At 40.6% G+C, this 14587-nt stretch overlaps 1 protein-coding gene across 6 annotated transcripts in view; it reads left to right on the top strand.

Moving 5' to 3' along the window:
- Window positions 1-418: 418 nt before the first annotated feature.
- The window catches only part of ZNF280C (zinc finger protein 280C), a 66040-nt gene continuing 51871 nt past the window's right edge, over window positions 419-14587 (top strand). For 2 of the 6 annotated variants that reach the window (XM_070365932.1, XM_070365937.1), the window contains exons 1-3: window positions 419-554; window positions 8916-8961; window positions 9078-9131. In XM_070365932.1, coding sequence (XP_070222033.1) covers window positions 9101-9131 — 31 coding nt within the window. In that variant the 5' untranslated portion in view covers window positions 419-554; window positions 8916-8961; window positions 9078-9100. Of the gene's footprint in view, window positions 555-1320; window positions 1459-8915; window positions 8962-9077; window positions 9132-14587 lie in introns of all 6 variants that reach the window. The other 4 variants (XM_070365934.1, XM_070365933.1, XM_070365936.1 and 1 more) reach the window with 4 other exon arrangements.

Consider the following 14587-nt stretch of genomic DNA (forward strand, 5'->3'; position numbering starts at 1 on the left):
AAATAAATATTCCTCTTACCCAACTGGTTGATGTCTTCACCCCTTGGGTACAGTATTTTTCAAACTGGAGCGTCCAGCTCCTACACACTGGGAAGACCTAGAATTCACGTTTCCACGTGCTCAGATTTGATGCGCAGCCCTGATTTCCGGTTTGCAATGCGGGTTGGACAGTGGGCTGACCGAGGTGATCTGCTTCAGCCCCAGACCCTCGCCCTGACCCACGGCTTGTGACCCACAGCCCACCACCCACAAGCAGCGGACCGTTGACTTCGAGAATGTGTAAAGCCTTGCACATGTCTACGCCCGCCCTCCCTGGTCAATTAGAAAAGAAACCCGGATGTTTGGGGGGCGGGGGGAGAAGGTGGCGTCTACCCATGAGGCAGCGCGCTTAGTTATATACTTCTGCCCTCTTCTGAGGCACTCATTCCGCTCTGAGAGTCGCCGCGGGCCGTCGCTGTGGCTGCAGTCGCCGCCTAATGTTTTCGCGCTCCTCCCTTCCCTCCTCCTCTTTCTCCTCCTCCGAGTCCCAGTCAGGCTGACCTGCCCCGCTCGCGGTAAGTGTCCCCCGCCTGCGCCGCGCGGAAGCAGGCAGGGGCTCTCCCGCGAGGCTGTGGCCACTTTGCTCTGAGGGCAGTTTAGGTGGCCCGGCTATGAGGACTGGGTCGAGGGTCTGGATGCTGGCATAGGTCGCCAGGCTGCCCCAGGGTGCGGGGGAGGGGACGGACTTGGCGCGGTGGCGGGTGGGCCACCATCTTGCGCCAGCCCGGCGGGGGAGGCATCTCGGAAAGGTAGTTGCTTGGCGGCAGCGTTTGGCCACCCTCAGGCCGACAGCGTTTGGTCACCCTCAGGTCGGAGCCGCGCGGGTTGCTGCTGCTCCCTCCTCACCTTCGGGGGCCTAAGTGTCGGTCTGTCCCAGCCTGGTTTTGGCTTTTCTTTCTGGAGGCAACTCCCTTTGGTCTTTTGTACATATGATGCCGATGTTTGGCGAGACCCGCCCACCCTCAAGGCTCTTCAGTGTTGGGAATAGAGGGGAGAGAGGGTCCCGAACTTTCTGGCTCCTGGCCCCCTTGGGCCCCTCCTTTCTGTGCTGATTCCCCCCACCCAGGTTACTGGTCATTCAGTGCTTACACCCTTGTTCTTGGCAAAGGAACCTCTCTCCTCCGTCGTAGAAATCGTGCTCCATTCCGTTATTGTCTAGAGGAGAAGAGCCCTGAGGAGAAACGTGGAGTTAGAGACACAGTTTTTTAACTGTTATCGTTGCAGGTTTTACTTAATGAGATGGAAAAAATTATCTCATTCTGAGGTTTTATCTTTCTCTAGACACGGAGGGAGTTCCTCTTAACTTATCTCAAGTTTTAATGCTATTTTAAAAGGAGAGATCGGAGAAGAAAGTGTCAAGTGAACGAACTAGCTTCTTCTACATCCAAGGAGTTCTCTTTGTTTGCAAGGATTTTTTAGGTTTGTTTTTTCTTTTTTAAATCTGTGAACTTAAGTTTTGCTTTTATTATTTTTAGGTTTGAACAGTGATTTTTAATGTCTTTTAGTGCCATTAAACATAAAATTAAAACTGAGAGGTAGAGTTTTAACCACAAAATTCTCGTCTTAGCATTTGTGATGTGTCCTGCTTTGGGGGGTTACAGTGAAAATTCAAACTGTCTCCTTAAGCAGAAACTTTACTAAGCCTATGAAGACACCCATTTGCTTATAAAATCAAGGCCCTTGATGTGTTAACATTGGGACAAATCCCACTACAGTTGTGTCTTGCATTTATACATTTCATTGCCATCACCTCCTTTGAGGTGGGCTGCGGGGTGTTGATAGAACTGTTTTGAAGTTGAGGAAACAACCTCAAGGAGATTTTACCCTTAGTCCTGTGGTTAAGAGTGATAGAACCAATTCTTGAACCTAGGTCTTCTGACTTCTTAGCCAATGCTCAGTCCACTGTATTATGATCCACTTTTTGTGAGAGTGGTTAAGGAGGAAAAGCAAGTAGACTCACCTAAAACATATAGGTAGCATTTTTCCATTTTCTTCTCCTTTATATTTAAAATATTTAAGACTTCATACCAAAACAACATTGTAAATCAGTTATACTTCAGTAAAAATTTGAAAAAAAGAATATGTATCTTTTCAACTTCTTAGTATTAAAATAGTATTATTTCCAAGTATGTTGAAAATTTGAAAAAAGTTCTGTGTTGAAGGGGTCCAAATTTCAGCTTCTCCTCTTCAACCCATTTTCATCAGTTCAGTTTTCTAGTCCAATCTAATTTTTTCAGCCTAGGGTTTTACTCCTTGGCAACAGCTTTTTTAGTGGAAAAAGAGTAGGGGAATGGATGTCTATTTCTGTACCTCCTCTTCTCTTCAATTTGTTTTCTTTATTCAAGAGAGCATTTAGAACCATACCCAAGTATTTCTGTTGTTCTTATTATACAGGGAAAATACCTAAATGATTAACAATTTTTGTAAATAGAAAATAACCCATAGTTTTAGTGACAGATAAGATATTTATTGGATATTTATATTGAAAATATGTTTTATTTCAAAAGTGCTTTTTTGAAGGTCAGAAGTATTTCACATATTCACTAAATATGTAACCCTGAATATTTTTCTTTTTGCTTTAGAGAAGGACTTAAAATATACATGATTTTCAGTCAGGTTGTTTTAAATAGTGACTCAAGAAGGACTTGGTTTTCTCCATGATTTGTATCAAAAGTGTATCTAGGCCTTTTTAATTCATTCCTTGCAAAGTAGTTTTCTTTTAAGAAGTTTTTAATAACCGTATATCAAGAAAAGTAGCCATCCCTACATACCATCTGGGTCCAATGGACTATTTTTCTTTCATCTTTTGTATTTTAAGTCATTTTAGAAATAATAGCATAAGAATAAAAAATAGTGAAACCAGTTTTATTAGATAAGTATTAATAAGACATGGTGTACTCCTTTGTATGTTCTTAGAAAAACAAAAAAACATTTCAGAAATTGCTAAAAGTATCCAATTGTGTTTTTACTAGGACAGATCCTAAAGACATTTGCAAAAATGTAAATCGGTGTTATTAGATTTTTGTTTTTGAAAATAGTTATTTTAATTAAAAGTATTTATATGGGCATGTGATGGGCTTTTTGTTACTTTAAATAAGTTAATATATATTTAATTTTTTCCTCAGTTTCAGTTTCTAATATGGTAAGTATAAATAGATATAATCCACATAAACAAAAAGCTCATTGGAGTTGTCAGTAAGTTTTAAGAATGAAGAGTGGGCCTGAGATAAAAACTTAGAGAACTACTAATCTGGCGTTCTTTATTTGTGACAATATTTTATCAGTTCTATACATGAACTAGAATTTTTGTTTCTTTTTAGTGTTTATATTCATCAACTTGTATGACTTTTAGTAAAGAAGGAAATGTTGAGCAAAATAAGGCAAATTACTGTATAATAATTTTTCATGTGCTTTATTTAATCTTCTAGTAGTGCTGCAAGAAAGGTATTACTGTTTTCATTTTACAGATAGAAGAACTAAGTTCAAAGAAATCAATTAAATATCCTATAGGTTTGACAACCAGAAAGTGGTAGACTTCAAATTCCCTCTCAGTTGTTCAGCTCCTATGTCTAGTGTTCCCATAATTGTGCTCCGTATCTTTACTTGATATTTTCCCTAGTGGTTTAGTTTTACTCCTATAAAATATGAATCAACAATATATACTTCTTGAGGTTACTTTAGAAATTAGTGATTATAGAATATCTTATGAAACTTCAATGAAGTATTTGTTACATAATTTGGCTTTGAAAGGTCCACTGTGCACTAGTCTTTTCTCCAGGTTGTATCTTTTACATATGAATTGCGATAAAAACATCTCCTTAGAGATAAAATCTTTACTCTGAATATGATATAAAAATTACTTTGCAGAAAGTATATTTTATTAGAATGGTGGTCCATCTCAAAAGCTAATGTTAAAATGTTTTAAAATATAGACAAGCTTTGCAAAATATTATGCTAATAATTTTAAATCTTAATGTCAAGTAGCTGTTTTCTACATATAGATGAATTATGAAAGTAAACTGAGACAAAAGTTGAAAAAATTAGGGAAGAAATATTAAAATTATTAAAGATCAAAAAAAAAATTATTAAAGATCTGCTCAAAAATGTACATAGACTCAAAATATACCTGTGTTCAGGCTTTCAAAAAATAACTTCCACAATATAAAAACTTGGACAAAGACAAGACGATGAGTCTATGTTTTTCTTCTAAATTATATATGATTTGTTCCTAAGACCTGGTTTGAGAGTTTGAATTGTTTCTAGGTGCCAGTGAAGTTGTCTAATAAACCAAGGTATAATACAGTGTTTCTTGGATTTGAGTACAGTACCAATTAATTCCTATTATAAGGAAAACATTTTCACAGATACCCTCTTACTTAAAATATTTAAAAAATCTTAGAATTCTTGTACAGCCATAAAATAATCAGGACTGCAAAATCAGTGCTATTCAAATCAACCTTACAACATTGAATAATACACTTTGATGAAACAATGTCACTGACTACTTCAATTGAGTTTTTCACACCCATAATTCCTATCTATCTAGGCAGTAGCAAGATTTTTGTATTTAAACTTTTTCAGTACCTTCATTTCTCTGTACAAACTGTTATTTTTCCTTTTATTTGGTACAAATACATCATTTAGATATTCTTTCTCTCTGTTCTTTTATTAGGTACCAGCAGTAAAAGTAATAGTACTTGATGACAATGCAGTAGTAAATATAGACAAAAACATGAGTACTGATACAATAAACCAATTCAACTCTGAGTGTTTACCCAGAGGACACAAAAACACTAACTCAAAAAGATATCTGCACCCCCATGTTCACTGCAGCATTATTATAATGTTATTATTGTAATAACCAAGACATGGAAAAATCTAAGTGTCCGTCTTTGGATGAATGAATAGAGAAAATATGGAATATTATTCAGCTATTAAAATGAAGGAAATCCTGCCATTTGCAACAACATGAATGGACCTTTAGGGAATTATGCTAAGTCAGACAAAGAAAAATAACTTGTGATCTCCCTTGTATGTGGAATCTTTAAAACATACACACACTTCATAGATACAGAACACAGATTGGGGGAGGGGAGGACAAAATTGGGTGGAGGTGGTCAAAAGGTACAAACTTCTAATTACAGAATAAGTCCTGGGGATGTAATATAGTGTGGTGTGACTATAATTAATAAGACTGTGCTGGGTATTTGAAAGTTGCTAAGAGAGCAGGGGGCTTCCCAGTGGTAAAAGAATCCTCCTGCCAATGCAGGAGATGCAGGTTCAGTCAGTGAGTGGAGAAGATCCCCTGGAGTAGGAAGTGGCAACCAATTCCTGTATTCTTGCCTGAAAAATTCCATGACAGAGGAGGCTGGCAGGCTACAGTCCATGGGGTTGAAAAGAATCAGAAACAACTGAGCACACGTGCTACTGCAAGAGAGGAGCTCTTAAAAGATCTCATCACACACACACACACTCACAACAACTGTAGTGATAGATGTTAGTTAGACTTAACTCTGGTGATCATTTTGCAATATATACACGTGTCACATCAGAACTTGAATGTCTCCCTGTTCTACCTTCTTTTTCTCTACTCTGTAATCTTATGGCTTTGCTATTCTTTGTTGGTGTCTTTCTTAGGTAGTCTTTCTCCATGTAGTGATTTCCATCACCACCAGGCTTATATCCTATCAGCTTATTATATGCCTAACAGCTTTATTCAGCTATAATTCACATAGTGTACAATTCACCCATTTGAAGTGTGCAATTCAATGATTTTAGTACATCCACAGTGCTGTGCAATTATCACCACAGTCAATTTTAAAACATTTTCATCACCCTGTGAAGAAACCTCATATCCATTAGGAGTCACTCATTTACCCCCCAATCCTCCCAGCTGTAAGCAACCACTACTTCACTTTCTGTTTTTATGAATTTTCCATTTCTGGAGATTTCATATAAATGAAATCATACAATATGTAGTCTTTCTCACTAGCTTCTTTCAGTTAGTATAATCTCAAGATCCATCCATCCATCCATTTTGTAGTATGTACCAGTACTTCATTCTTTCTATGACCATATTATTCCCTTGTATAGGTATATCACATTTTGTTTCTCCTTTAATCAGGCATTTGTGTCATTCACTTTTTTGCTGTTACCAATAGTACTGCTATGAATGTTCATCTACATGTTTTTGCATGGACAAACGTGTTCAATTCTCTCTTGCTAGGAGTGGAATTGCTGGGTTATGTGTTAACTTTTTGCCTCTTCATACTGTTTAGGGGGAAAAGGGAGAAGAGGGCAGCAGAGGATGAGATGGTTAGATAGCATCACTGATTCAGTGGACATGGATTTGAGCAAACTCCGGGAGATAGTGAAGGACAGGGAAGCCTGTTGTGCTACAGTCCATGTTGTCGCAAAAAGTTGGACACGACTTAGCTAAGGAAACAAGAACAAATGTTAATTTTAAGTCTTAAGTTTGTGACTGCCAAAGTTTTTTCCACAGTGTCTGCATCATTTTATATTCTTACCAGCAATATATGAAGGTTCCAGTTTCTCCATATGCTGGCCAACACGTTAATTAATCTGTTCTTTTTAGTTACAACCATCCTAGTGAGTATGAAATGGCATCTTAATATTTTCAAGTATTTCATCTTGTAAAATGCACATAACATATAATTTACTATTGTAATTCTTTAAATCCACAGATTTTTTTTAATTTTTGTAGAATTAACTCTTAAAAGATAGCTGAATTTCAGATGTATAAGAGCTGAAACAAGAAATATATATATATATATATATTATAATTATTTATACATGCAGTCTCCAGAAACTGAATGGATTATGCTCCAAGAGGTCTTTCATTAGTCAGTTACTTGAAATTAATTTTCCCCCACATAAGACCAGTCTATTGAATTTGGGCATAGTATCCCTACCTGACGGAAAAGGCAATGGCAACCCACTCCAGTACTCTTGCCTGGAAAATCCCATGGATGGAGGAGCCTGGTAGGCTGCAGTCCATGGGGTCGCTAGGAATCAGACACGACTGAGCGACTTCACTTTCACTTTTCACTTTCATGCCTTGGAGAAGGAAATGGCAACCCACTCCAGTGTTCTTGCCTGAAGAATCCCAGGGATGGGGAATCTGGTGGGCTGCCATCTATGGGGTCGCACAGAGTCGGATACGACTGAAGCAACTTAGCAGCAGCAGCAGCAGCATCCCTACCTGAGTCAGTAGCTGAGGTGGAGAGTTCTCTTCTGCTTATTTTGGTGTCAACTCTGGGTTGCAAAAAAAAAACTCTGGGTTGCAGAACAGGGAGACCATTTGGAGTTGCTATTATATGAATGCTAAGATACTCCTTACATATTTTGCTAGATATTCCATTTCTCTAACAAATGACTTAATTTCTCATAGCATTCTTTGCCTTGCCACCAAAGCTCTGAAGTGATGATCTGAGAGTTTTTTGTGGTAATCGTTTTGGGGAGGCTTAACTGCTTTATTGGGTAACGTAGCTTTAGACTAAAGTTATGATTCTAATGGCATCTGAGAGTGTTTATGAACATACTGATTGAGGCTCCTTGGTGGCTGCTATTGGCCTCAAAAACTATCTCTGTAGTCATAGGCAGTAGATATGACTTGTTTATATAGACTACTTGTACATTTAGTACTAATGTAGACCTTTTGTACCAAACAATGTTGTTTATGATCGTTTAATAAAAGGGTTCTGTTTGAATTTCAAAGGCTGTACAGTGGTGACTCTTAAAAAATACTTTCTATTCTTCATAGCAGTAGGTCCTTAATGCTGAGCAAGAATTGTCATGAATCTATCTACTTGACATATGCATTAACCTTAATTCTAGTTTAGGGACAAGCAATAACTATTCAAATAATTGAGTTCAGGGGTTTCAGTAGCCACACCTCAGAACTAGGGATTCACTAGAGGATTTTATAATGGTAATTCAGACATTTCTACCAGTTACTTCTTCTGGAGTTAGTTTTTTTTTTCCTTTGATCTAATGATTAAAGGAAATGATTTGGAATTGGAAGAAGCAAGAAAGCTTGCTTTTGCTAGTCTGAGGATAAAGAAATATGTGGAGACTCGGTTAACTGTTTATCTTAATACTTTAGATTATTGATGTTTAAGTTTTAACTTTTTTAAATAGCTGAAAAATTTTTAAGCATCTTACCTTGTATGTAAAAAATATGGTATGTGCATGAGATTTCAGAACAGAAGTTACTGTTTTAAAAAACCAATTTAAATGTTTTTTGAAAATGTTTAAATATTTTAAAAAGCCAAAAGAAACATAGACATTAGGTCATAAACTTGTGAAAGTAAGTACTATAATTTATCTATCAATATTTCCCCTTGAATTGAGCACATTATATTGAGTGCAGAAGGCAATGAGTAATTTTTTAATGAATTAATCTATGATAATAAAATGTGTCCAACTAGTTTTCTGTTCCTTTCAGTTAGCATTGGTAAGAGACCAAAAAAAGGCCTAAAAGTTTCTTTTGAATGCATTTTAAAAATAATATTATTTCTGAAGTGTGAAGAATAATAGTTAAAAATTAATGTTACTTACCATTTCAAACTCAGATTTACTAAAACATGTATTATAGGGTGATTACTCATTTTTATAGGATGCCTTTCAAAAATTATTTGTAATTAAATACTTTGTCAGAGTTCTTCAAGTAATAAATGCTATTTACATTCAGGATTTTATTTAAAAATTTTTCATTCATTCAGGAATGAACCAGTTATGAAAACTGAGTAGTATGTATATATCAAACTCAAAAGGTAGACTGTTTATAGAGAAAAATATTTAATGTGTGAACATGTAACAAATCCACCCTAATAGTAAGTATCTTTACTTTATAGGGCAGAAAACTAAGACCTAACTTGCTACCTTGTCTGGAGTCACATGGTGAGTTTCTGGAAATTGAAATTATACCCAAAGATTTTTGAAACCTGAATATCATGTTTCAGTATATTTGGTGTTACTTAAAGTAATTCATAAAATTGATTGATGTCATGTGTTAGTGCTTAGGTGACTCTGCAACTTGATGGACGACGACACCTCTTTTCAACCAAAAGGTAAGTATTGCTGCTGCAAGTGATACTAGTATTCTTGGCTCTTGTATTGATAACCTTGCTTCATGAGAAAATGTGAGAGACGGAGGTGGGCATATTGAAAAAAAAAAAAAAAAAAAAACCTCTTAAATTTATTGTAGTAATCTGTGTAGTTGCTAAGTCGTGTTTGACTCTTTGCAACCCCGTGGACTGTAGCCTGCCAGGCTCCCTGGTCCATGGGATTCTCCAGACAAGAATACTGGAGTGGGTTGCCATGTCCTCTTCCAGGATTGTAGTAATACTATAGTAAAAAAAAGAACTACATACAATAAAAATGTCAATAAAATAGGAATGAGGTGTTTCTTCCTCATCTCCAGAGTTAACTATTATATATGTTTGGTATACATAATCACAAACTTTTTTCTATGTGTAGACACAAATATAAATTATTTCTAAATAAGATCATACTATATATACTATTACATGCCCTTAAAATTTTTTACTCATCAATCTATCTTGAATATAGTGATAGTGTCAGTACCCAGTTAATAAAAATGTGGAAGACTTATGTATCTATATATTAAGACCATGGTATTAACACAGATATAATTTTTTTATTATCAGTATACATGGGTCTCTCATTTTTTTTAAATTTGGCATTCCCTGACTTTGCCTAGTTTCTTACCCCTTATATTACCATATGTTAAGTGCTTACTGCATATCCAATAGACTGCTGTTTGTAGGAGGAAACGTAAAGGAAGAAGAAACTATGTTCTTTACTACCAAGGAGCTTACTTTGGAGTTAGACATGTACAATGATATATGGCAGAAAAGAAACCAATATTATAAAGCAATTATCCTTCAATTAAAAATAAATAAATTTAAAAAAAGAAACAGCGAGGGACTTCCCTGGTGGTCCAGTAGTTAAGAATCAACTTGCCAATGCAGGGGACACAGGTTCGATCCCTGGTCCAGGAAAATGGGGACAGCTAAGACGGCTCACCCAAACTGTTGAAGCCTGGGCCCTCTAGAGCCCATGATCTGCCACAAGTGAAGCCACCAAAATGAGAAGCCTGCTCACCACAACTAGAGAAAGCCCATGTGCAACAATGAAGACCCAGCACAGCCAAATAAATAAAATCGATTAGATTAAAAAATAAATGAAAGATAAATTTTAAATAGCATTATCTAATGTAAAAAAAGGATCTCATCATCTAAGTCAGAACCCTGGAGTTATTAGTTTGTTTTGTTTTTATCTTTTCAGAGTTGTCACCCCATCCACATCTCACTTCATATATCTAGCTAAGAGTGAGAGAGCAAGCAATAGAGGAGGTGTGCATACTGGGCCTCTGTACTCCCTGTTTTTTTTTTTTTCTCACAACATCCACTTTTCAATAGTTGTTAGAAATAATTAATTCCATGTTTCTAAAATTTTGAAATACCACTGTCTCTTGAATCATCAGTTTTTGCCATTATCTAATGATTTTTCCATCTCAAGGAATAGCAGGATTTTAATTTTCTTACACTTAACCACCACCTAAGCATCTCCTAATGGCACCCCACTCCAGTACTCTTGCCTGGAGGGTCCCATGGACGGAGGAGCCTGGTAGACTCCAGTCCATGGGGTCGCTAAGAGTCGGACATGACTGAGCGACTTCACTTTCACTTTTCACTTTCATGTATTGGAGAAGGAAATGGCAACCCACTCCAGTGTTCTTGCCTGGAGAATTTCAGGGACAGCGGAGCCTGGTGGGCTGCCATCTATGGGATCGCACAGAGTCGGACACGACTGAAGCGACTTAGCAGCAGCAGCAAGCATCTCCCAATGTAGTTATTTCTCAATTTCTAGTTAAATCATATTTGATGTCTTTATTGTGATGCCCACATAACAAACATTGTTTGCTGATATATCCACCAAATTAAATTTTTTTGGTTTTTAAAATTCACTAAGTTTTACTAGAATCTATAGCCAAGTCCTCTCACACCCTTCTGGCACCTCTTGATTTTCTACATGGTAAAACTTGTCAGATAATCTAACAATTTGATTGTGTGTGCGTGTGCGTGCATGTGTTTGGTCTCCTAGAGACATTCCTCCTGGGAGTAATGTTCAATTCTACTCTGGCTGGTTGCTCTCTAGACTTGAAAAAGCTATTGCCCTGGGACTTTCTTTGTCTTTGATTGTGTTGAATGTCATGTTTTCTGCATTCCGTTGTCTTCCTCCTTAAGTCTCATATTTTGATATGGTCTTCCTAAGAAAATAAGGGTGAATGGGAGGTAAATTTTGTGTTATGTTACTGGCCTTTATTCTTTTTTTTTTTTTTGCTATCTAATGCACATCCATTTATTTTACAATTACAAAAGAAATCACCCACCCTCTGCCCCATCCCCCCAAAACAGTCTCTTTTTACAAACACTTAAAAACTAAAACCAAATGAAGATAGACAAGTTAATTTCAGTACAATTATTTTTAATGAAGCTGTCATAATTAGAGTTTAAATTTCTTACAAGTGACCAATGTCCAAGTGCTGTGCTTAGTTGCTCAGTCCAGTCCGACTCTTTGTGACACCATGGACTGTAGTCCACCAGGCTTCTCTGTCCCTGAGGATTCTCCAGGCAAGAATACTGGAGTGGGTTGCCATGCCCTCCTCCAGGGGATCTTCCCAACCCAGGGATTGAACCTGGGCCTCCCACATTGTATGTGGATTCTTAGCATCTGAGCCACCAGGGAAGCCCAATGTCCAAGTGACTTATAGGGAAATCCTGATTACAAGTTAGCAAATTCTAGTACAAAAATAGCCTGTGTGCTGGAATAGGCTTTCCTTTTACATAGGGACTTCCCTGATAGCTCAGTTGGTAAACAATCTGCCTGCAGTGCAGGAGACACCGGTTAGATTCCTGGGTCAGGAAGATCCCCTGGAGAAGGAATAGGCTACCCACTCCAGTATTCTGGCCTGGAGAATCCCATGGACTGTACAGTCTGTGGGGTTGCAAAGAGTCAGACACAACTGAGCGACTTTGACTTTCACTTACATAGGCCTCAGGTTAGTCTACATAATCCCCTAATGTCTCGGGTTTTTTTTCTTCACAAATGGCTCATTCATCATAGCTGAAGCAGTCTGGCACCCCTGATGGTGTCTGGGCTGGGTCTGCCTGGGCCCATGCTGAAGACAGCAGGCCTGGGCATGCATCACTGGTCTGGGGGAAGCAGGGTAGAGACCCAACTCCACTCCAAGCCCTGGAAGGAGGGAAGAGTTGTGAGCAGAGCTGCCTAGGACAGGGGCTCTGTGCAGGACAGCCCACCTCCTGTGGCCTTGGTGGCCAGTACAGCCCTGCCCTCTGTGTGCACGGAGGAAGTGGGCAGGCTAATTGTCCGTAAGGAGATTGAGCTTCTCCTGGCACTCAGTGAACAGGTGCTAGAAGCAGAAGTTCTGTGGACTCCCACTGACTTCAGTGGAACTGTGATCCAGCCCCAGTAAGTCCTTGCACTATTTCCGGGAGTTGGTATTCAAACCCTTTGTTCACGAGGTAATGTGCACAAGAGGAGGTACTGTGAGAGAGGGGGTACCACGAGAAGGGGGGAGGGGTATCACAAGAGAGGAGATACCACGAGAGAGAACGTACAGTGCGAGAGCAGGAACCACGTGTAGAGGCGGTACTATATGAGAGGACATAACTGCATAGCGGAGCGAGTGGCGGTACCATAAGAGGGGTGTACTGCGAGAGAGGTGGGTACCGTGAGAGAGGTGGGTACTGTGAGAGGATGTACTGTGCAAGAGTGGGTACCACGTGTAGAGACAGTACCGTGTGAGAGGACATAGTGCGCATAGGCCGGTGGTGCTACTGCAAGAGAGAGGGTAAGCATGAGGTGGGGGGAGGGGTAGTGTGAGGTGGGGGAGGGGGAGGGTGAGAGGAGATATCACGAGAGAGAACGCACCGTGCGAGAGTGGAAACCAATTGTAGAGGCGGTACCGCGTGAGAGGACATACTGCGCATAGCAGACCCAGTGGCGGTACCGCAAAAGAGGGGTGTACTGCGAGAGAGGTGGGTATAGCGAGAGAGGATGTACTGTGCAACAGTGGTACTGCGTGTAGAGGCAGTACCGTGTGAGAGGACATCCTGCGCATAGGCCAGTGGTGCTATTGCGGGGGGAGGGGTAGGGCGAGAGGAGATATCGCGAGAGAGAACACACTGTGCGAGAGTGGGAACCAATTGTAGAGGCAGTACTGCGTGAGAGGACATACTGCGCATAGCAGAGCCAGTGGCGGTACCACAGAAGAGGGGTGTACTGTGAGAGAGGTAGGTATAGCGAAAGAGGATGTACTGTGCGACAGCGGTACAGCGTGTAGAGGCAGTACCGTGTGAGAGGACATCCTGCACATAGGTCAGTGGTGCTATTGCGGGGCTGGGAGGGGGGGGGACCACGAGGCAGGGAGGGGTAGCACGAGGTGGGGGAGGGGTAGCGTGAGAGGAGATATCACGAGAGAACGTACCGTGCGAGAGCGGGAACCAATTGTAGAGGCGGTACCACATGAGCGGACATACTGCACATAGCAGGGCCAGTGGCGGTACCTCAAAAGAGGGGTATACTGTGAGAGAGGTGGGTATAGTGAAAGAGGATGTACCACGAGAGAGCGGTACCGCGTGTAGAGGCAGTACCATGTGAGGACATCCTGCCCATAGGTCAGTGGCGGTATTGCGGGATGGGGGGACCACGAGGCAGGGAGGGTAGCGCGAGATGGGGTGGGGTGAGAGGAAATATCGCGAGAGAATGTACCGCGCGAGAGCGGGAACCAATTGTAGAGGCGGTACCGCGTGAGAGGACATACTGCGCATAGCAGGGCCAGTGGCGGTACTGCAAAAGAGGGGCATACTGTGAGAGAGGTGGGTATAGCGAAGAGGATGTACCACGAGACAGCGGTACCAGCGTGTAGAGGCAGTACCATGTGAGGACATCCTGCCCATAGGTCAGTGGCGGTATTGCGGGATGGGGGGTGACCACGAGGCAGGGAGGGGTAGCGAGATGGGGGTGGGGGTGAGAGGAAATATCGCGAGAACGTACTGCGTCGAGAGCGGGAACCAATTGTAGAGGCGGTACCGCGTGAGAGGACATACTGCGCATAGCAGGGCCAGTGGCGGTACTGCAAAAGAGGGGTATACTGTGAGAGAGGTGGGTATAGCGAAAGAGGATGTACCACGAGACAGCGGTACAGCGTGTAGAGGCAGTACCGTGTGGGACATCCTGCCCATAGGTCAGTGGCGGTATTATGGGATGGGGGTGACCACGAGGCAGGCAGGGAGGGGTAGCGAGAGATGGGGTGAGAGGAAATATCGCGAGAGAATGTACCATGCGAGCGGGAACCAATTGTAGAGGCGGTACAGCGTGAGAGGACATACTGTGCATAGCAGGGCCAGTGGCGGTACTGCAAAAGAGGGGTATACTGTGAGAGAGGTGGGTATAGCGAAAGAGGATGTACCACGAG

This window comes from Bos mutus, chromosome X (genome assembly GCF_027580195.1).
Source record: "Bos mutus isolate GX-2022 chromosome X, NWIPB_WYAK_1.1, whole genome shotgun sequence".
NCBI classification, from domain to species: Eukaryota; Metazoa; Chordata; class Mammalia; order Artiodactyla; family Bovidae; genus Bos; species Bos mutus.